Raw genomic sequence first — 24,227 nt, forward strand, 5'->3', positions numbered from 1 at the left:
GGAGATGTAACTGGACGAAATGGCCACCTGACGTACATGTAGTAAACGTCTACTTTGTTTAGCTTTTAGTATCGACTTGATAAATGTTTAAACAGGTGCTTCCGTATTATATATTACTAGTGATTATTATAACATGGTGCGTTATATGGTCTCTTCTCGAATATGGTTGTGATCTCAACAATGTGTTGAAGATTATCTTCTGTCAATACAAAAGCGACCGTACCGTTATGGTCACGTCTGATAGCGTGGAGTATCGATCGCTACTCCATGACTTACACTTGAAATGCTTAGCCCATCACACCAATACTTCCTAATCAATAATCAAATAACTTTAATTAGTTTATTGACACTTATGAAGTCGATATACATCAAAATACGTAAGCCAATGTAAGTTGTCATTGTAAGCTAAAATGATGACGACAATATCTACATGAAAAAACTCAAGTTCGAGACTGAGGGATACGCCGCTGGACTTTTCTTCAAAACGCAACAAAAATACTTCTTTGGTTGTTTTGTTAAGTCTTTATCTCTTAAGATATACTTTTGAATTTACAAATATATTCGTTTCTGTTTTAGGTCAACTGACTTGGACAGGAGTTTGCAGAAAGAAAACAATGTGACCTATCGATACAAAGTTTACACTCTTAGTCGGGTGCGAATGCCCCAGAAATAGAATAACGTTTGGGAGGAAACATTTAAATGCAAAGTGTACAGAAACAAATAACATTTGGGAAGAAAGATGAATTTCTCTTTATTTTATAAGTTCATCCCAATTTTGACTAAAAGAAATACCTAACTTTAGGGCATAACGATTTTTCCCAGTCTCGGAGCAAGATATTCTTAAACTCAAAACCCTCAGCGCACGGAGAGCGTATGAATAGTGCCTTTGTCGTAGATGTATAACATATGTATATGAATATACAATGGAATATATTGCAAATATAATTATCAATTTCCCTGTAGTAACAACTAATTAAATTAGGAGTCTAGATCTGCTGTTGATATATGTCCGTCACTTCCTCGGGGCTTTCAGTTGACCATTAACATTTACCAATTTAAGAAGTCAAATTGGATTTTGCCTGAATATGGATGTCAAAATGTATGCAATATGGACAGGTCCTTTTAAGCACAAAATTCAAAACTAACTATGGAGAGTCAAAACACACTCTCAATGGTCTACTGAAAACCCGGACTAACAATCAATCGAAATAGAGTATTTATCAAGGCGAGAGCTACTCGTGGTGTTTTAGTTACTAAAATATATAAACCTATATATCAGTTATGATTGCATTACTATGCGTATTAAGTATTGTGTTAAACCGAGGGTAACAACTGACCGGTATCATATTCGTTTTCATTTACAGTCTTATTTGCAGAATACATTTCCCCATACACGGAGTTGTAGAGATTTCCTAGCAGCAGATCGTTGTCTATAAAATATCCCAACCCGTTTATATCGTCCATGGTTTTTGATTCAACTTCAGTTACAACAATACCGACTCCACGTTATTTAGATCATTCCTCGAGTGTTGATATTATGTAAGCAATGCTATGTTTGGCTGAACCCCATAATTATAAAGGAAATGTATGTGTTGCGCTGAAAACAATAGGCGAGACACGAAAGGAAAATTGAAAGCAGCATCACCAGCTTTTGGTGAAACGAATAGTAGATATAGAGGAAATAAACTCAAATAATTAAGAGATAAAATAAGTTTTTGATCAAAACGAAAAGAGCAAATGCGTTTCAATTGAAAACAGCAACAACAATCCAATACTACATATACATTTTATTTTGTAATATACATCTGTTTATCCTAAGATAAACCAAATCTATTTAAGTAAGTAGTCACTAAGTATGTGATTAACACCATCAGACCAGGAGTTACATTCGTTCACGTTTTCCTCAATTTCCCAAAGTCGCATCAAATAACAGTCGCATTACTGGAGCTCGCCAATTAATGAAGGACCCCCATACCACTGGCATAGACTGTACACTGGGGTTAGACACTGCTTTTCCTGCATCACTCTCCTAGCTTTGATAAATCATTTATGCTAAGATCTTAAGGGACTTTAATGAAAAATAATAAAAGCAAACTGTACTCAACAACAGTGTTCTGGGTGTCAAATTTCTGGCTGACGAGCAAGGACTCGAACCCTGTATCCCACATCGCAACACTATTCTGCTAACCATTGTGCTACCTGGTCATCGGAAGTTTCTTCTTGGGCCAATTGTGCTACAGACATATCCCAAACGACATCAAGGTGATAGGGGGAGGGGTTACTGTATATAAACCAACAGTAGAATCTCTAGTGTTCTGCCTGCAGTGGTACAGAGGTCCATTAGAGTAGTATTAAGTGAATTGCCTATAGTGTGTTAATTAGTGTAACATGACCTGCCTTTTTAAAACAGTCCACACTAAATCTGAAGTCAATAAGCGGTAATTTGATTGATTTAGAGATATTGTTAATGTGTACATTGTACAGGATTGAATAAACTGTAATGCTCTGGTCATTACACAATATAGAATTCTCAAAAGGGAGACAACTCCAACAAAAATCAGGTATGTGCAGAGATTCCTTAGTGAAGTTGTATCACTCCTTCCGACTCCCTTCATATTAAACAATAGTTTTACAAATAAACCGGCCTTTTTTGTTACAAATAAACCGGCCTTTTTTGTTAAATTCAAAAAGAAATTGTGAAATCTGTATTGACCAAATCTATTTTCATGAGAACAATTAACTCTGGTCTTTAGGATCACATAGTCTATGGAATTTTGATATAGGATCAATATGAACTCAGATAGCCTTTTTAAAAGGATTTTCTTTACATAGATCTTCGCTAAAATTCTGTAAAAAGGGTAAGGGAAATGCACAGCCAGCCTGAGATTCAAACCCAGGACCCTCAGGGCTACCTAGTCGCTGACATTCGACTCGGTCCATTTTTTATTCACATTGTATCGTTTCAGTTTTTAAAATTCCTAATTAAATTTCAATTTTTATTATAACACTACACATTTCTCTGCATCTGTAACTGAATACATTTCAGACTGAATTAAATTCCATGCGAAAAAGACATCAAATAAACACCTATATAAAAATAGCAAACCAACAATGAACAAAATCTGACATGTGTACAACAATACTTAACAAACAGTATGTTCCAACATCTCTTAAGTAAACTTACTTTTACAAAACAAGATTTTGTCTGTGTTGCTTTCTTAAACGTCAGTTTTCAAACCCTTATTGAAAACATTTCTGTTCGCATTTATTAAAATCAAACTTAACTTCAACTACAATTCTTTCATATCTCAAGAATAATTCATAAACAATTAGCCAGTGTTAAGCTGAATTCAAAAAAAAAATGATGATTTTGGGGACAGATTTTTGATGGTTCCTAACTATTGGGGACAGTATGTTGATGTTTCCTCACTAATAGGGACATCTTGTACATGGTTACTTACTTTTAGGTCAAGATGGTTTACAGTTCTTAATTTAGGAAAATATTTTAAGGACAGTAAAAATGTCTAAAAGGCATTAAAGTACCTTGAGTCAATCAATTAGGGATGGGGCTCCTACCCGTCTCTTCCAAACCTCAAGAATCTGTGTTAAAGGCAATTCAACCAGACTAGTTAAGGCAGAAATCGCTCATACTCTTCAAATCTCACCATACACAGATTGAGGGAATTAATTTGTAAAAAATTGATTATGGTACCAAATAAGTTATAATTTATTCATATTTTGATAGAAAAAAAAGTGTAAAAATAATTACAACATGTATATTGTGTGTGACAGATTCGCACCATAATGACATACATTACTGGAATAAGTTAACAATACATACATATAAAGTAAGTGTTAAGTATAAAGTACTAATGGTTGGAAGTCTGGTATGATGACATCATGTGACCGCAGTTACATCAACAAAGAAACCTATATACTGTGTATAATATTACATTGTAGATTCGAGGACAACGTCAGGTCATTATCACTAACATCTCCTTACTTGTTACCGACTCTATTGAGCACTTGACTTACAATTTGTAGTCATGGGTTCGACTCCTACTGGAGGCACTCGAAAAATGTGACACAAGTATCAAAAATTACTTTTGACAAATGAAAAGTTTTCTAATAAATGCAAAAGGCAGGAACTGAGGTTTCAAAAAATATACTATTACTTTTTAAATTCCGTATGTATCATAGCCATGAAATATATTTTAACAAAAGATGAAAAGTATTGTGTGTTTGACAGTATATTGTCTTATAAATATATTTCTGAAATCTACAATTACTACCTAAGAAGTGATCAGAATGAATCAGCTTGACGACATACCAGACCTTCAACATTACTGTGTTATAACAACTGTACAAATCTATATACAATCTACTGCCATTTACTCAACACATAATCAACCAATCAGGATTAGTTTGGCAATCATGTGACTAACAACATCCAATCAAAATGAAGTAGACATAAAAGGTACATGCATTCTATGAAGTTTCTTCCAATGAAATTATTGCACAGTGTTCACATGACCTTACATCCAACAGCCAATCAAATTCATCCATAATGACATTTGACCTTATATTGTGGGTAGTAATCAATGTATTTATTACTCTCAACTAACCAACCCTAACTGGTGTTGAACTAAACAATAAATACCATTTCTGTGGTATCTTGTAGGAATAAGGCCAAGCATTAAATGCATTCCTCTTACATATGTACCGTGGTTTTCCTATTCCCTTCTAAATATTCTAATATGAAATTATTTAAACAAGCACTTAAGTTAGATCATTAAATAAAATGTCTGACAGTTTTGCATTGTTATCCTCAAGCCATTGGCACGATGTCTACAATTATTTATAAATTTCCCCTGATTTTGTCCACAATGCTAAAAGCATAATGGATATGTGTTTTCTATTGAAAATCAAAGATTTGTTTTGTTTAAAATCCAAAGAAATATCAGAGAGAGATGAACTCCTCATCTTTTGGATATTTGTTTTTATTAAGTAAACCCATAATGTTCAACTACATATATTGATCAATCAATCCACCAAATTAATGAAACAAAGTTATGAAGATGAGTTGTTGTAATTGACAGTGAAACATGAATGGTTTTCATTTAGAGGAATACTGTGTTTAATCTGGTAAAGTGTTTTGTTACTGATGACGGTGGTGATATTCAGATCTGTACTCGTCAAGGGAGACAACTCAACTGCAGTACTCCACAAGGGAGATAACTCAACTCCGATACTCAAATAGAGAAAAAAATTCAACTGCTGGGGCCTGTTCGTTTATGCGAAACAACCGGTTTGACCGTTTATAAATGTAACAATTTCGGGTATAAATCCTGGCGGACATGCAAATGTTTATGCAGGCCTTGCAAGGCTTTGTCAAGGCTCACTCGAAAGCAGCATCAGATTACTAGGTCCGACCTTATTTAATAAACGAACAACAGTGGTCCGACCGGTTTGACCTTTTAAACGAAAACGGCCCAGTACTCCACATGGGAGATAACTCAACTGCAGTATTTTACAAGGGAGATAAATCTTCCGAGGAAACTTGGGTGTCATATAGTGATCTTTGACCTGTCACTTATCATGTCTAGTTGATCAAATGAGAGAATTTGTATGACATTTCCTCATTAACTGTAGGCTTTATGTCTGTTCAATTTCCTTCTTCTTGTGAAGTACATTTTGAGAAATGAAATCATTCATTTCTTTAGACTTCTACATTCTTAATAAATGTTCTTGCTAAATAGCAAAGAATATCAAACTACATCTCAGGAAAAATTGATTTCTCATCAAAACAGTGATAATTTACCGGTTACTGATATCTCATCACAGTACACAATTATTCCTATTAATTCAGTTATAAATAAATATCTCACTTCAGTGAACACTTTAAAGATACCTAAACGTTGCTTTCTGTAAATAGATGTAGCTGAAGGGCTACTTTTCCCTCACACCACTGTTTCACACTCCTCTGTGATTATCTTATCAACTGGAAATCACTTCGTAAAGTTGAACATTTTGTCGACAGTAAACATTCTTGAATTATATATCCCTCCATTGTCTTCAACCTATACCTCAGATCAAAAAAATGTCATTAAAACCTATCTAGCTCAAGTAGACCTCCCTGGAGTTAATACAGCGTTTTGCTCCCATTCCGTAATAAATTTGGACCAATGGTTAAAGCTTGTCATGTGTACAAGTGTTGAGGTGGGGACAGATTAGCTGTTGGCCACTTTCCCGTTCGCTGGAGGTTGATTACTTTGTAGTTGTGCCTGCATTTTGGCCAGCATAGCTTGCATCCGTTGTATCTGGACAAAATATAGAACAGGTAAACATATTGTAGATGTAAATTTATCATTTCAACTATTTTCTTTTAATTTTTAACACATTCCACAAATTAAAGATATATTCTTTACATGTGATAGGAGATAAGCTCTGTATTTAAGGAGCTGTGGAGGTATAGAAGTGTTTCTAGAGTCACCAATGTTTCACAGATGACACAGACTAGGGTTGGGGACCCTGGAGTCGTTATCTATTTTCACAAACAATATATTTACAAACCACACAATTTTGTTTTCTTATCAATGAAATTCTTTGTTACATCAACAAATATAAAGTCTTTATGTTTCATTTTTCTTCAAAAACAAAGACTGCACCAAGTTCATTTATAATGATCAGGTTATCTCCCCTTACACCATATAAATAGACTTTTTCAGAATCTGAGATGAACTTTCTCCCTTTCTGTTGGCAACTGTTTTCATGTGTAAATTCAACACATCTAATATATCAAAACTAAAATTTAAGAACACCAAATTTCATAATTTGACTTTTGAGATTTAGTATAAATATGGTAAAAGAAGTAAATTCTATTCCCCCTCATTGGAATTAATTTTAACTTCAAACTGTATGGGATACAGCATTCAATCATCATATGGGAATTCCAAACACATGAAGAGCCGAAGATTCTTCAATCAAGATTATAAATGAAAACATACCTCAGCCTCCTTTTGCTGCAGTAGCTTGTCTGTCTCCGAAACAGCATCCATGTTTACAATGGAATCTCGTTTAAGTTTGCTGGAACGATAACAATAAAACCCTTATTGACAGTATGTCTACTGGGGTGGCGGACCCATTGATCCTTGTGATTGTATAGTAAATAAAGCTGGAAAATTAGACAGTATTTTTAATAACATATTCTAAATCAAGTTATTTATCCAAACACCTTTTATGCCAATTAAGTCAAGAACATACAGCTCTGTTATGGATTCTCATATAGCCAAAGTATACAGGTTATCACAAATAAACAAGTTATACTTCATATGTAGAACATTTAGGCCATAGATATAGTCCAAAGATATTGCAAAGAAATTAATGAACAACATAAATTTTATATCATAAGAAAACAATTCCGGTGTAAGTATGCTGGTAAACTATGTGATTGTAATTACCTTCTCTCCCTCTGAGAACTCTTCATCTCCTCTGCCAGATGTTCAGCGCGATAATTTTCGTAATGTAGATCGGCCGTGATATCCTTCAGATCCTGCATATGTGTACTGTTAAGGAAACGGTAAAACGAATTGAGGTAACGGTCAAATGAATTGAGGTAACGGTCAATGAATTGAGGTAACGGTCAAATGAATTGAGGTAACGGTCAATGAATTGAGGTAATGGTCAAATGAATTGAGGTAACGGTCAAATGAATTGAGGTAACGGTCAATGAATTGAGGTAACGGTCAAATGAATTGAGGTAACGGTCAAATGAATTGAGGTAGCAGAGTTACAATAAAACCAAAGAAAAAAATCGAAGAAACAGTCAAAGTTATTGAGCTCAAGTTATGGTCATTCCACTCCACCGTTTATAAATTTGATGTTATTTTCAGGGATTTCCTATGAAGGACTCTGATGTAAAACTCACCAAAGTTTACATCAGGTAATTTAGCATAGAATCATAAAAATATGTAGTCATTCCTATTAATATCATGTGTCAATAATCAGAAGGAAATGTGATTTAAAGCAAATTGTGATATTAAGAGAACCCGGTGCTAACGTTAGGTTTAAGTTCAGAGAGTTGTTAACATGGAGTTTTGACATAAAGATGACTTCATGTCAAATCACATGATAACAAACAAATAGAATTTCTTACCAAATATACACAACTGTTGGTTTTAGAAAATATGATTTTAATTGAACTATGACTTCAACAAACCTCACGATAATAGGAAGATTCCACTATGTAAACAGATCTATAAATTGAGTTACAGTATGTCACAGATTACAACACATTAAAACATCTATATCATGAACTGGTTCTGCAGAACTTGTTTTGGTGTTTTACAAATTAAACAAAAAACCTATTTTTGTAGCCAGTCAAGATGTATATTTCTTTGATAACTGTATGTAAAGACATTTCCAAACTTGAATATAATAGTATCCCTTAAAGCACTATTAAAACACAGCGCAGTTCAACTGTATTAAAACTCCTATGTCTATACACAGATATCACAGACCTGATCAACATCTGTCGTAGCTTGCCGAAGTCACAGTGTTTGGGGTTATCAACTGTAAAGAATCAAACAGACACAGGTCAGATATACAGGTACAATGTAATATAAAACAAAAGCAGGTCATCATTTTCACTTATAAAAATTAGGAAGATTTAGTTGTAGACAGTATAATTATAAATCTCGTATATTACATGTACCACCAAAAAAAATATTTTTCAACTTTCCATTATTTCAAATATGATTGATACATTTTTGTCTGAAATCTTTCATACTGATGCATTCATTCCACCTGCCACTATGACCCCTGACCCCCTACCTTCTACTATCCCCCAGGGGTACATGCGTCCCCGGATTTTCTTGCCTCCTGCCTCCACAACTGTATTACTGCCCACTACCGCAAACGGAATGGCTGACTAGAAAACAAAATAAAAACGAAAATCATAATAAACTAACAACCAAGAAGAGTACCGCGGAGCAATATATGCCCGTCGGGTGCCATATAGTGTTATATACTTTCTGACATTGAAATAAGATCTCTTTGCATCATTCTAAGAGTGGTTAGCTGACATGCTTTAAAAAATGTAGGAGAAAATTTCCGGACAAAAAATCAAATACTGAAATGAACAAAGGGCGATTTCTTTTGCAAAAATCGTTGATTCAAAATTCTGTTAAGGGAGACACAAGTTCATATCAGGGTTATAATGTATACCAAGTTTCAAAGAGATCGGTCGAAAAATGTAGGAGGAGGTTGCCTGACAAATATCAAATACGGAAATAAACAAAGGGCAATAACTTTTGCAAAAATTGTTGAATCAAAATTCTTTTAAGGGAGACCCAACTTCATATCATGGTTATAATGTATACCAAGTTTCAAAGAGATCGGTCGAAAAATGTAGGAGGAGATTGCTGCACAAACAAAAGTTTAAGCCGGACGGACGGACAACTTTATACCATAATACTCCCGTCAAATTTGACGGGCGTATAAAAACTAACACAATATACACAGTATGATATTGATACTCTGAAGTTACTATGTTTTTTTTGTGTCTCCTTCTGTATGGCCACTCTTGTAAAGGGAGGTAACTGTACTTTTAAGGCTTTGTCCTGTATGGCCACCCTTGTAAAGGGAGGTAACTGTACCTTTAAGGCTTTGTCCTGTTGTTTGAACTCCTCGTCCTCATCACTATCACACTCTGGGAACTGGTAGATCTGTATATGGTTGTCCTTAATCTCATCCAATATCTGTAACATATGATACAGAGTTATCTCCCCTTCACAAGAGTTACATCCCTCTATCAGTAACGCCTTGATAGTTTCATTTGGTTTCTGGATTTTTGAGATTGTAACAAAAATATATCAAATCGATTTTCACTTCATTTTACTGTAATGTAATGAAACTTGACTTAAACTGAATATGATTTATTTTATTATTTACAACTACAATACAAATCGTTTTAATAAATAACAAGTACAAATAATATTTTATTAAAATTAATTTTGAAGTATTTTTTTAAATTTTGATTGTAATGCCATTATTTGTGTGAGAACTATTTGAGTAAATATTTTAAACTGAGATCAGATTATAATAACTCATTTTCAGTACCTTCACCTGAGATATCAAAAATAATGTGAAATAAAACAAGAAGTTCTCTTTCATACAGAATAGAATCTTTTGCACCATTGGGGATGAGAAAGTGAAGAAACTTAATCCCTAATTGAATTGATTTCAAGAATGATTATTTCCCTTGGACCATGATACCAAGGTTGACCTCTGACATTACCTTGGCCTTTAACCTTTTCACCTCCTTTGGAGTGAGGATGTCAGACTTAGCAAGGAGAGGGACAATGTTGACCTTGGTGTGTAATCTCTTCATCACAGCGATATCTACCGGCTTTAGACTACAATCAGAAGAATTTTAAATACATCATAAAAATAACTACAACATGATATTAATGTTGTACACAGTGTTTATTCCTTTTTTGATAAATAAGAATTTTCACAACTCTATTAAATTATACAGATTGATTTTAATGTAATCTTAGGCAACATTTCTACTATAAGCCAGATTCTTTGGTAGACAAGGGTGTCCGGTTTACTTACCCGTGTCCGTAGGGAGATATGATGTACAGACAATAGTGGACACTAGTGTCCGGTTTACTTACCCGTGTCCTTAGGGGATATGAAGTACAGACAACAGTGGATCCTAGTGTCCGGTTTACTTACCCGTGTCCGTAGGGAGATATGAAGTACAGACAACAGTGGAGCCTAGTGTTCGGTTTACTTACCCGTGTCCGTAGGGTGATATGAAGTACAGACAACAGTGGACCCTAGTGTCTGGTTTACTCGCCCGTGTCCGTAGGGAGATATGAAGTACAGACAACAGTGGATCCTAGTGTCTGGTTTACTTACCCGTGTCTGTAGGGAGATATGAAGTACAGACAACAGTGGACCCTAGTGTCTGGGTTACTCACCCGTGTCCGTAGGGAGATATGAAGTCCAGACAACAGTGGATCCTAGTGTCTGGTTTACTTACCCGTGTCTGTAGGGGGATATGAAGTACAGACAACAGTGGACCCTAGCGTCCGCGGTTTACTTACCCGTGTCCGTAGGGTGATATGAATTACAGACAACAGTGGACCCTAGTGTCTGGTTTACTCACCCTTGTCCGTAGGGAGATATGAAGTACAGACAACAGTGGACCCTAGTGTTCGGTTTACTTACCCGTGTCCGTAGGGTGATATGAAGTACAGACAACAGTGGACCCTAGTGTCTGGTTTACTCACCCGTGTCCGTAGGGAGATATGAAGTACAGACAACAGTGGACCATGGTGTCCGCGGTTTACTTACCGTGTCCGTAGGGAGATATGAAGTACAGACAACAGTGGACCCTAGTGTCCGGTTTACTTACCCGTGTCCGTAGGGAGATATGAAGTACAGACAACAGTGGACCCTAGTGTCTGGTTTACTTACCCGTGTCCGTAGGGAGATATGAAGTACAGACAACAGTGGATCCTAGTGGCCGGTTTACTTACCCGTGTCCGTAGGGAGATATGAAGTACAGACAACAGTGGACCCTTGTGTCCGCGGTTTACTTACCCGTGTCCGTAGGGAGATATGAAGTACAGACAATAGTGTACCCTAGTGTCCGGTTTACTTACCCGTGTCCGTAGGGAGATATGAAGTACAGACAACAGTGGACCCTAGTGTCTGGTTTACTTACCCGTGTCCGTAGGGAGATATGAAGTACAGACAACAGTGGACCCTATAGTGTCCGGTTTACTCACCCGTGTCCGTAGGGAGATATGAAGTACAGACAACAGTGGACCCTAGTGTCCGCGGTTTACTTACCCGTGTCCGTAGGGAGATATGAAGTACAGACAACAGTGGACGCGAGTGTCTTGTATATTTTTACGATTAAGTCCACTCTCTGCCTGGTAGTATTGGTCGAACTGGCTGTCAATATAGTCTATAATTGGCATCCAACTGGAAAATCAAAAATTCAATGTCAAGAAAACCTACAACTACAGCCTGTATGTGAAGTAAAAGTTGTTTTTATTTAAAAATACTCGACCATAGAATTGATCAGCCTATTGGATCAGCAAAACTTTCACTTATTTTTTTTTAAGTATCTATTTCTTACTTATATCAATGTCAAGACAAATTTTCTTGGGATATCTTGATTTGACCTTCGTATGTGATCTCTACACCAAATTATTATTGATGAACTTTGACCCAACTGGTGCTCACTTTTCTTCTCCATTCACAGAGTCATTGAACCCTGGTGTATCAACAATTGTGAGTCGTAGTCTTACGCCACGTTCTTCAATCTCAAGTTGTTTCTTTTCAATGTGAACAGTCTTCTTAATGGTTTCTGTAAGTAAAACATAATTACATATATATATATATATATCCTGTGTCTGTTGACCTTCAGCTATCGTGAGGGCATAACATTGAATACTGTAACAAAACAACACTTAATGAATTTACCGGGGTAGTCACTGTAAGAGACACACAATCTATTGCTCGTTAACTGTACTTGTGGTATGATCTAGCCACTATACAGGCTTTCACAAATCACCCATTGTAACATAACAAGTAACGATGAATCCAACCAGTGGAGCAGGACTTGGCTGGGTGACTACTGCTGGCCTGGTAAGTCAAATGGTTATAGCATCTGTCTTAAATTTGGATTTCCCAGATTTAGTTTTGCTCTATATTGTGTTTTCCTCTTGTCACACACTAACAGTGAAATGACAAGCTGGTACAGCCTGCTATTTTGTTTATTTTCAGTGTGTGTACACGATATAGATAATACCTGGTAGTTGTTACTTCCCCATGTGTATATGTGTGTATGTTAAAGTGCATTATAGAGCCATTCATATAGTACTGTCAGAGAGTGCATGGATTGATATGGAAATGATCAACTTCCTTTAATTTCCCGGGTGACGGTACTTCCTGGAGGAAATATTTTTGGAAATTGTATAAACCTACCGATGATTTATTGTACATGCAATGACAGCTTTCTGAAGTTTTATTTCAGAAAGTGGACCTAAAAATTCTGACAATTACTGTCCTCCAGTTAAATAACATCTATATATCTGCAAATAAAGAACACGACAAGGGAGGTAATGTTGTAACAGACATAGTGGAAAATCAAGGGAGATAATTCTGATGCAACATTATGAAATGAAATACATGGATAAAGTTGTGATACAGGATGGAATATCTTACCCTCCACTTTAGGTATTTTCCTGTCCTTGTATAAATCTGTCAGGAAGAGGCTGTTGATGAGGGTCGACTTCCCCAGGCCTGTCTCACCTGTAATCAGACAAAATACAGGTAGACCAACACTAAGTTACACAACTCTATTACACAGTTACTCACATTTTATACACTTGGACTGCAGATGAACAGAATATTTGTTAAAATTTAACTGAGAAAACCTAATAAATTTTGTCTATAGATATGTTTCAGCTTGCCTGCAAAATTTTTCACTTAAACCACTTCACTATTTTTCTTGTCATACTGTACATAAAATTATTGAATTTTACTGTATAGATTATCATAATTGTGAATCCATGTTTGACACTTGAGGTTAAACGTATGCTGATCATGAACTGGTCCTGTCTACATACCACCTGCTCAAGTATTATATTATTTACTGTCCTACAAACTATACTAGTAATAAACCAACCAATACCATGTATTTCACATAGGACGAAGAGTGTGTTGTACATCTTGGACTGACAAGTTTCAGAAGAACAAATTGATTGGTGCATTGATCCTTCGCTGTTGCTTTGAAGGATACTAAAGGCCAAATAGGGTTTAGGGTTGGCATTCTAGAATATTTTTGGCATCTATTGCAAATTAAACATGTTAAGCTAAAATAGACTGATTGTACATGTATCAACAAGTCACCAATCATGAAATATATATATTTTAATTTTTTTCATACTTCAAATGTTGCTGGTGTATGCTAAAAATCATATTTAATGAAAGTCGTCACACATCTGTGTCCTAACGACAGCAGGACACCGGCTGGACACATAATGATAATGTACCTACCCACCACCATGAGTCCAAACTCGAAACCTCGCTTGACCGCCTTCCTATGGACCTGATCGGGTAGCGTGGCAAATCCGATAAACTCATCCTCGTCCTATAAAACACAAAAAACTTGGTCAAAAAACAGGTCAAGCTAGTAGTCTCTGAAAGGAATATGGGGAGGGGTGGTCACTCTTTACTCAAAACACTTCATTTTGTTAGCCTGGTCAGGTATAAGGTTCACAGCACTGCCCTGTATTTTGATTAAGTCCACAGCACTTCCCTGTATTTTGATAAGGTCCATGGCACTTCCCCATATTTTGATAGGTATGGGTTTGACCCCCAACAGTACGCGTGTGACATGCAATGTATTTTTTAAAAAGTTCCAAAGTGAAAACTTAATGAATATCTTTAATAAATACCATAACTAAATTAGGCACGTTAGGAATGAATGAATCTGTGTAAAACCATGTTATATTAAAACATACTTTGTAAGGTGAAGATCCCTAAGTAAAATGTGCAAAATTACTCAAATAATTATGCAGATTTGTCCCTGGTTTTCTATCAATATTTGCTCTATCCAAAAAGCTCACATTAAAATGATAATGAACTCATTGGAATACTTCACCTCATAAATAACGTCCAAATCCATTTCGTGACCGACATCAAACACTGAGGAAGTTTGATTTATAAACACTAATGTTTAAATAGTTAAAACTTCCTGAAAAAATACATTTTTCAATGAAATATGAAATTTGACAAAAAACATAACAGGAAGATTTATGGACTAGACTTACTAAGTATATTATTTAGATGCACAGAACACATTGGTTTCTGTCTACATGAATAAGCAGGCCAGTCTATGTACCATCTGAGGGGAGGGAAGTTATATACTAGTATCAGTGATGAACAGGTGATTGCCTTTTGTTTTCAGAACAATAATCCCAGAGGAGATGTTCTACACACAGGTTGTACTCGACACAATAAAAGCCTGAAAATCAGACACTCATCAACAAAGACACACAAGACAATGATCAACAAAAATACTCAAGACAAGGATCAACAAAGACACTCAAGACAAGGATCAACAAAGACACACAAGACAATGATCAACAAAGACCAACAAAGACACTCAAGACAAGGATCAACAAAAACACTCAAGACAAGGATCAATAAAGACACACAGGACAATGATCAACAAAGACACTCAAGACAATGATCAACAAAGACACTCAAGACAATGATCAACAAAGACATATGTCAGCAGATTTAACACTCAAGACAATGGCAGCAGATTTAACAATCAAGACAATGTCAGCAGATTTAACACTCAAGACAATGTCAGCAGGTTTAACACTCAAGACAATGTCAGCAGGTTTAACACTCAAGACAATGTCAGCGGATTTAACACTCAAGACATTGTCAGCAGATTAAACACTCAAGACATTGTCAGCAGATTAAACACTCAAGACAATGTCAGCAGGTTTAACACTCAAGACAATGTCAGCAGGTTTAACACTCAAGACAATGTCAGCGGATTTAACACTCAAGACATTGTCAGCAGATTAAACACTCAAGACAATGTCAGCAGGTTTAACACTCAAGACAATGTCAGCAAATTTAACACTCAAGACAATGTCAGCTGATTTAACACTCAAGACAATGTCAGCAGGTTTAACACTCAAGACAATGTCAGCAAATTTAACACTCAGGACATTGTCAGCAGATTTAACACTTAAGACAATGTCAGCAGATTTAACAACCAAGACAATGTCAGAAGATTTAACACTCAAGACATTGTCAGCCGATTTAACACTCAAGACAATGTCAGCAAATTTAACACTCAAGACATTGTCAGCAAATTTAACACTCAAGACATTGTCAGCAAATTTAACACTCAAGACAATGTCAGCGGATTTAACACTCAAGACATTGTCAGCAAATTTAACACTCAAGACAATGTCAGCAAATTTAACACTCAAGACAATGTCAGCAAATTTAACACTCAAGACAATGGCAGCAGATTTAACACAAAAGACAATGTCAGCAGATTTAACACCCAAGACAATGGCAGCAGATTTAACAATCAAGACAATGTCAGCAGATTTAACACCCAAGACAATGGCAGCAGATTTAACACAAAAGACAATGTCAGCAGATTTAACACGCAAGACAATGTCAGCAGATTTAACCCTCAAGACAATGGCAGCAGATTTAACACAAAAGACAATGTCAGCAGATTTAACACTTAAGACAATGTCAGCAGATTTAACACTTAAGACAATGTCAGCAGATTTAACCCTCAAGACATTGTCAGCAGATTTACCACTCAAGACAATGTCAGCAGATTAAACACTCAAGACATTGTCAGCAGATTAAACACTCAAGACAATGTCAGCAGATTAAACACTCAAGACAATGTCAGCAGATTAAACACTCAAGACATTGTCAGCAGATTAAACACTCAAGACAATGTCAGCAGATTTACCACTCAAGACAATGTCAGCAGATTAAACACTCAAGACAATGTCAGCAGGTTTAACACTCAAGACAATGTCAGCAAATTTAACACTCAGGACATTGTCAGCAGATTTAACACTTAAGACAATGTCAGCAGATTTAACACGCAAGACAATGTCAGCAGATTTAACACCCAAGACAATGGCAGCAGATTTAACACAAAAGACAATGTCAGCAGATTTAACCCTCAAGACATTGTCAGCAGATTTAACCCTCAAGACATTGTCAGCAGATTTACCACTCAAGACAATGTCAGCAGATTAAACACTCAAGACATTGTCAGCAGATTAAACACTCAAGACATTGTCAGCAGATTAAACACTCAAGACAATGTCAGCAGGTTTAACACTCAAGACAATGTCAGCAAATTTAACACTCAAGACATTGTCAGCAAATTTAACACTCAAGACAATGTCAGCAAATTTAACACTCAAGACAATGTCAGCAGATTTAACACTCAAGACATTGAATATCCTGCAGAAACTTATGTCTAGAGCATGTCTAACTTTACATGGATAACCCAGATAGGGACTATCTCAGGTTAATGGGCATATACTACTCTGGTAATGATTGGAAGTCATACTGACGCTCTACTAAATGAGCTTAAGGGATGCAGCCAGCTAGTGTTTTACCAGAGTGACCTACTCCCCCTCCTGGAGAGACCTCAATCCGAGTACTTTCAAGGCTAACAGTGAAGCTTGTAAGAGCAAGACTCAGTATTTTTGTCAATATTTTCCAGGTCCTACGTGGGTGCCAATGTAACAGAGGTCATTATTTTTTCAACATCTCCACTAGGGAGTCCAACTTAGGACTTCTGGTTTGTTAGTCTGATCCTCTACTGAATGAGCTAAAGAGAACTTCTCTCTAGCCGAGTCAGTTGGCTGAGGCTTCACATTAAACAGACTTGACTTTACAGTGTCAACATACTACAAAATTTCTTATCTCTGTTCATTGAGATGAGTCACAAGAAATCCCTGAGGTCCAGAGACTGTCAGAACCGGAGTCAGTTTTTATGCAATATCACCACAATGCCAAAATCATCTGGCCCTATTGATTTTTATCAACATTGCTCTTTCTAATTTGGCAGCACAGCATTACTGGTGTTGCTATAGAAAAGATTTTTTACATTACTTTAGTACAGTCTGGACTGTTTATAGGGTTTTAATCAGTGAATCAAAATACAAGTAAACGGAATCTAGAGGACCTAAAGCAAAGTTTTCTGTTGTTATCAGCATCTACTTCATGTCGAGTGCATGCTGTTGTGTCACCCAACAGCTGTAAAATTGTGTACAAGCACAATTGGGAAGTAATACTTTGAAGAAAAAAATTGTAACATGTTGCCAATATCCGTCATCGCTAAGTTATGGACTCAATTCATTGTGATATCCAGGAAGTTGTGATCATAACTAGTTAACGTGACACTCTACCTTCCCAAGATGTACCAGCATTCCAACCCTGATGATCGCAGGTGATAGGCTCCAGACAAACTGCATCTCACATAGTTTGCGCTTAAATTAAGGTCAAAGGTCAAAATAAAGGTCACAGTGACATAAGCTAGTATACCCTCTCCCCAAGGTGGTTTCAGTATACGAACTTTAATGATGTAAGTGAAATAATGTAGGAGACATGCTCTGGACTGTTAATTATATGGAGTGACTAGTGACCGGATTGGCAGAGAGTATTACCATATACCTGCCTACCTCACCGTGAGGGCTAATTTCTTTAAGGAAAAAAGCATTGATCATGAATTTGAGTCACTGCAATACAAAGTACATGTTACAAAGTCTGTTTACAGTTACTTAAACTCAAATAGGACAGAGCTGTTGAATTGAGTTATTGTAATAAACATTGAAGCATAAGTTTATATTACAGTAACTCACTGTATACATGCAACCAAGTGTGTATTCAGCGACTCAAACCCCATTTCTGTGACAGGGCAGCACACTCTACCCTGTACCCCAGACAATGTTCACTGTACGACATTTGTGTCTCACACTCAATAAGTGAATAAGGTATTGTACAAAGACAACAATCTACCTTTTAACTTCTAAGCTTAAGTATTGTACTTTTAGAAATACAGATCCATTAGCCCACAGAAGATTTATGATCAGATTGCTATAGGATGAAAGGTTTCTGATGGTGTACTGAGATTTCTGTAACAAAAATCTTTAAATCTTGTAGATTAAACATTATCACAGTAACTAAATCCAGTGGGTGTTTTTAGAAAGAATGGTTGAAATTCTCGTTAATATCACAGGTATGTAATTTACCCGTCATTTCTAAAATTAGTAAGAATATCTATCTAGATATTCTATCCGTTTCAACTTTAGCCACTAAAGACAAAAAAATGAATTCAGAAATCCTTCCAAAGTCATTTTAGACTCTGCTATCAACAAATCTGGATCAGAACATGGTCAGTTTTAGGGGGTGGAAGGTGCATTTTATTAGTCACAAAAGATTTTATCCTTGTTTTGATGATGTAAATTTTTGTGAAAACATTTTACCTGTCTTTTCCAGTGAGTGCAGTGGTTTCCACCTGTCCACCCAGTTTAGTGACAGGTATGCTGTATACATCCTTTATAGAGTCAGTAGGTCACCTTGAGCATCCTCAAGGACCTCTAGGGGTAATGTACAGATACCCGTTTCTTATGCAAATGTGCAAATGCTCGGGCTGAAAATCACCTTTTTTGGGTGAATCGACTTTATATCTGAATACAAGCCCACCCTCTATTATTAGGTAATTATTAGGTAATTATTAGGTAATAGTTATATTTAAGAGATCTCAACACCTACTGAATAATTCATTACAATTGCAGTGTCATACACGTTAACATAAACCTAACAATTCACAATCGTAATACTATCTAATTCAACATAGGTAGGTAACTTCCTCAAGTAGAACTTGAATTTCAAAACATTGTCAACTTCATTGAACAGAAACTAATATTTCAAACAGAAATACATGATAAAATATTTATAACATTACAAACATTTTTACATTTCCAAACTGCGAAAGATCATTATTTAATTCCTTTTATAAAACACAAGTTAGGAAATAAATAGATTTGGAAATGCGACAGAATATTATCTACTTTCTATGGTTGGTACTTCACTTAGCTAACCAGACTTTCTATAGATGGAGTTTAATGTAAATGGTGTGTTATCTATACCTGTGGTACAGTGATAGCCAGGTACATAATTTGATGCAGTTCCAAGTTTTAATCTGGATAAGTGATAACCTACATAATGATTAAAAAAACAGTGTTGAAACTGACTTTTTTCTGCAAGTAAAACAAATTTATTATCCCAGCTTGAAATGTTTGTGCTTAAAAATACTCAGGTGAACAGTGTTTACATCGTGTAGGGAGGGAAAGATGATACAGTGTGTCTCTATACATGTATCATCTTTCCCTCCCTACACAGATTTACATGTATAGAGACACTCTGTATCATCTTTCCATCCCTACACAGATCTACGTGTATAGAGACACACTGAATCATCTTTCCCTCCCTTCACAGATCTACATGTATACAAACCCACTGTATCATCTTTCCAGCCCTACACAGATCTACATATATACAAACACACTGTACCATCTTTCCCTCCCTACCCAGATCTACATGTATACATACACACTGTATCATCTTTCCCCCCCTACACAGATCTACATATATACAAACACACTGTACCATCTTTCCCTCCCTACGCAGATCTACATGTATAGAGCCACACTGTATCATCTTTCACTCCCTACACAGATCTAGATGGATAGAGACACACTGTATGATCTTTCCCTCCCTACATAGATCTACACGTATAGAAACACACTGTATCATCTTCCCATCCCTACACAGATCTACGTGTATAGAGACACACTGAATCATCTTTCCCTCCCTACCCAGATCTACATGTATACATACACACTGTATCATCTTTCGCTCCCTACACAGATCTAGATGGATAGAGACACACTGTATCCTCTTTCCCTCCCTACACGGATCTACATGTATAGAGACTCACTGTATCATCTTTCCAGCCCTACACAGATCTACAGGTATACAAACACACTGTACCATCTTTCCCTCCCTACCCAGATCTACATGTATACAAACCCACTGTATCATCTTTCCCCCCCTACACAGATCTACATATATACAAACACACTGTATCATCTTTTCCTCCCTAAACAGATCTACATGTATACAAACCCACTGTATCATCTTTCCAGCCCTACACAGATCTACAGTGTGTTTGTATACCTGTAGATCTGTGGAGGGATGGAAAGATGATACAGAGTGTTTGTATACATGTATATCTGTGTAGGGAGGGAGAGATGATACAGTGTGTTTCTATACGTGTAGATCTATGTAGGGAGGGAAAGATTATACAGTGTGTCTCTATCCATCTAGATCTGTGTAGGGAGGGAAAGATGATACAGTGTGTTTGTATACCTGTAGATCTGTGTAGGGATGGAAAGATGATACAGTGTGTCTCTATACATGTAGATCTGTGTAGGGAGGGAAAGATGATACAGTGTGTTTCTATACATGTAGATCTGTGTAGGGAGGGAAAGTGAGTTATCAATATCACCAGCATAATAAGAAGACATTATTATTGATTTTCTCCACTCAAGTGAGGATGAGATATAGTTATGATATAGCGTACAAATACAGCTGGGAATGGTACAGAGCACTTCAATTCCTAGTGCTATAATTCTACATCAGTCACTTAAACAAACTGCATAAAGTGATGGCACAAATAATTATAGCATTTCTAATGGCACAAAATGTAGGTAAAATACCCTCAAATACAACATTCAGTAGAACAACCTATCCTGTATCATTGATACAAGTATAATCCATGTAGCACTTCGGGAATAACCCTACAGTATTTTTAAATTTGCGGCAGAGAACTCTCTAGACTTAAGTATATTCTGAATATAAGCAGGGAAGTTTTCTGGATTGATTGCTATTGTGAAGTAACAACAATGGAGGTTCATTAGACTGAGGGTATCAAGAACAGTTGAAAATATTATAATCAAATAAAACTTAGTTACCATACGTATGAGCTTCTGGGAGGTACGCCGTGACACTCGGGGTTTTCTACGGGGACTGGGGGTCGGCAATGACAGGGCCTCAGCCAATGGGGTTCCAGATGAAAAGGACAATGATTTTGTCACATTAGGAGATGTAAATTCTCCTACAGACCTTTTCTCTGTGTAGGAGTTTGTGAGGTCTATATCAACCAGTGAGTATTTGAGAGACGAGTTCTCTGATAAATCGGACTCCACATTTGGAAGTGAATGTCTGCGTACCTCTCTGGTGTCGTTAGGTGTTTTAAAGAATGATTTTGGTGTTGACGTCACAAATGTTGCCGTATCTTTATGGAGTGGACTATTAAATGGAGAAATCGGGGGAGAAAGTGTGACGTCAGACATGGTGTCATCGCTTCCTTTCATAAACGATGACGTCGATGACATGCTAAAAGATAATCCTTCATCTTTGTCATCCTCATCATCATCATCATTGTGATCTTTTTTATCTTGGTCCTCTTCTGATCCTGTTAAATCCATGTTGATTGTCATGGATTCTGGAAATAAACTTTTCGATGTTCCAAGCAATGAAACGCCACGTTTAACATTCTTACCCTTCGGAGTGAAAGGTGAAGGTGGTTCTACACTAACAGAAAATGATTTGGTTTTCTTCACATCTTGGTTAGCGGGAACTTGACACTTGGAATCGTCCCAAACATGGCCATCCTTCCACTTCACATCTTGGTTAGTGGAAACTTGATACTTGGAATCGTCCCAAACATCGCCATTCTTCCTCTTCACATCAGACGGGTCACCTGTTAAACTACTTCCTGTTTTATCAAGATTCTGTTTACTTTTATCTGTAGCATGGCCATCTTTGTCACAGTCTCCCTGTGTATTATTCAGATTCTGTTTACTTTTATCTGTAGCACGGCCATCTTTGTCACAGTCTCCCTGTGTATTTGACACAGCTACATCCTTCTTTTTTAAAGATGACTTGAGTGTTTTAGATTCTACTGGTTTCCGAAATGACAATTCTGGTACTTTCGTTTCAACTGGTTTCCGGCGGAAAGGTTTAGATTTTGTTGCTTCTCCATTGGACTCGGATGTTCGTGTTCCAACCTGATTTAAAAAGGCTGATTCCTCAGTATGCTTTTTAGCTGTTGTCGGAAATGAAGATTCTGGTATTTCCGTTTTAACATTTTCCTGAAATGATGAAGCGCGTGTTGTTGACTGTACAGGTTGTTTCATTGGAGAATCTGTTGTTTTGATATTAACCTTGATCTCTGGTGATAACATTGATGGTTTGGTATCATTTGGTTGCTGAATGGAATAGTTTTTGTCTGTTTTTCTTTTAATCCGTTTTTGAGGTGTTTCTTGTTTCTGCTGACCCTGAAGTGATGAATGCTGGTTTGTCTGTGTGTCTGTCTGTGGATCTGCCTGAGTGTCTGTCTGTGGATCTGTCTGTGTGTCTGTGTGTGTGTCTGGTTGGCTAGTTGACAACACTAAGCTGGCAGAACTTGTATACGTCATCGAATCTCTTTCTACCACTCCAGGAGTTATATCCTCCGACTCTCCAGCAGCATCCTCATCCCGCCTTGTAATCATTTCCAAACCCAGATCACTAGAACCCTTACTTAGAGCTGGCGTACCCTTCACCAACTCATAATCAGAACTGTCTTTATCCACTCTACTGGTTGATAATCCAGAGTTATTTCCCTTGCCATATTTGTCGGAGGTATCTGATGTCTTCGACAAATCTTTATTTGTTTGTAGATCTATCAACCGTTCTGGTAACTCTGTCTTCCATTTCCTGTTGTCAGAAGAGTTACCACACAGTACAGAATCACTAGCACGTGACTCGACATTTCTTGATGATTTGCTCACATCACTTAAGGGAGAAAATCCTTTTATGTTTTGATTCTGATCAACAGTGGTGGTATTCAAAGCAACATCCAGCTTTGACACACTTGGTTCCTTACTTGGTATTGTTGATACATTATTTGTTGTCTCTTTATCAAAACTTTTCTCGTGTGTAGCACATTTCTCGATAACAATACTGAATTTTGACTTTTCAGATCCAATGTCATGTTGAATGTCATTGACTGTTGACCTTTCACCCCTAGTTTCAGTTGACAACTGGGGGTTAGAGATAATATGTTGAAGTGACGGTTGTGACCTGGGCCTTTTTAACCATGACGTTGACGTTCGAGAGAACTCAATTGATGCACTAGGTCCATTTTGTATGGGTCTTTCTTCAGGATGTGATAAATTGTTCATATGATTTGAAAATTCTGAATCGTTTGAGTGAAATGTCCCTGGTTTTGTTGAGTTTGTCAATAATACACCTTTACTTTTTAGAGAATCACCAGATTTAGTTTCTCTCAATTTTGAAAAAGAAGGAACAGAGCCTGTTGTCTTTGATAAAGCCAGTGACCTTGGCACTCCAGGCGATCCAAGTGCCTTCGGTGCGGTGAGTAGTCGCGGCTTTGAAATGGATGATGATGTTGACAAGGCCGTAGAGAAATTGTATTTTTTCATAGATGTAAATTTTAAAGGAGGAGCAACCTTACGGTTATGAACTGTCTCAGAGTCAGCCATCTTGCTTGTTTC

General features: G+C 36.7%; 2 protein-coding genes across 11 annotated transcripts in view; one reads left to right on the top strand and one right to left on the bottom strand.

The window, feature by feature from the left end:
- LOC110447015 (dihydrofolate reductase-like) overlaps positions 1-3,753 on the top strand; it is a 17,700-nt gene extending 13,947 nt beyond the window's left edge. For all 4 annotated transcript variants that reach the window (XM_021492400.1, XM_021492401.1, XM_021492397.1 and 1 more), the window contains exon 7: positions 577-3,753. In XM_021492400.1, coding sequence (XP_021348075.1) covers positions 577-673 — 97 coding nt within the window. In that variant the 3' untranslated portion in view covers positions 674-3,753. The remainder of the gene's footprint in view (positions 1-576) is intronic.
- A 2,408-nt stretch (positions 3,754-6,161) lies between these two features.
- LOC110447016 (septin-2-like) overlaps positions 6,162-24,227 on the bottom strand; it is a 59,393-nt gene continuing 41,327 nt past the window's right edge. For 6 of the 7 annotated variants that reach the window (XM_021492406.1, XM_021492405.1, XM_021492403.1 and 3 more), the window contains 11 exons: positions 14,083-14,176; positions 13,249-13,335; positions 12,265-12,388; positions 11,866-12,000; positions 10,298-10,415; positions 9,657-9,758; positions 8,833-8,929; positions 8,520-8,571; positions 7,461-7,565; positions 7,008-7,086; positions 6,162-6,320 (listed from right to left, as the gene is read on the bottom strand). In XM_021492406.1, coding sequence (XP_021348081.1) covers positions 6,231-6,320; positions 7,008-7,086; positions 7,461-7,565; positions 8,520-8,571; positions 8,833-8,929; positions 9,657-9,758; positions 10,298-10,415; positions 11,866-12,000; positions 12,265-12,388; positions 13,249-13,335; positions 14,083-14,176 — 1,083 coding nt within the window. In that variant the 3' untranslated portion in view covers positions 6,162-6,230. Of the gene's footprint in view, positions 6,321-7,007; positions 7,087-7,460; positions 7,566-8,519; positions 8,572-8,832; positions 8,930-9,656; positions 9,759-10,297; positions 10,416-11,865; positions 12,001-12,264; positions 12,389-13,248; positions 13,336-14,082; positions 14,177-21,638; positions 23,528-24,227 lie in introns of those variants that run through there. The other variant, XM_021492402.1, reaches the window with a different exon arrangement.

The sequence above is a fragment of the Mizuhopecten yessoensis genome, unplaced genomic scaffold, assembly GCF_002113885.1.
Source record: "Mizuhopecten yessoensis strain PY_sf001 unplaced genomic scaffold, ASM211388v2 scaffold3111, whole genome shotgun sequence".
Taxonomy (NCBI): domain Eukaryota; kingdom Metazoa; phylum Mollusca; class Bivalvia; order Pectinida; family Pectinidae; genus Mizuhopecten; species Mizuhopecten yessoensis.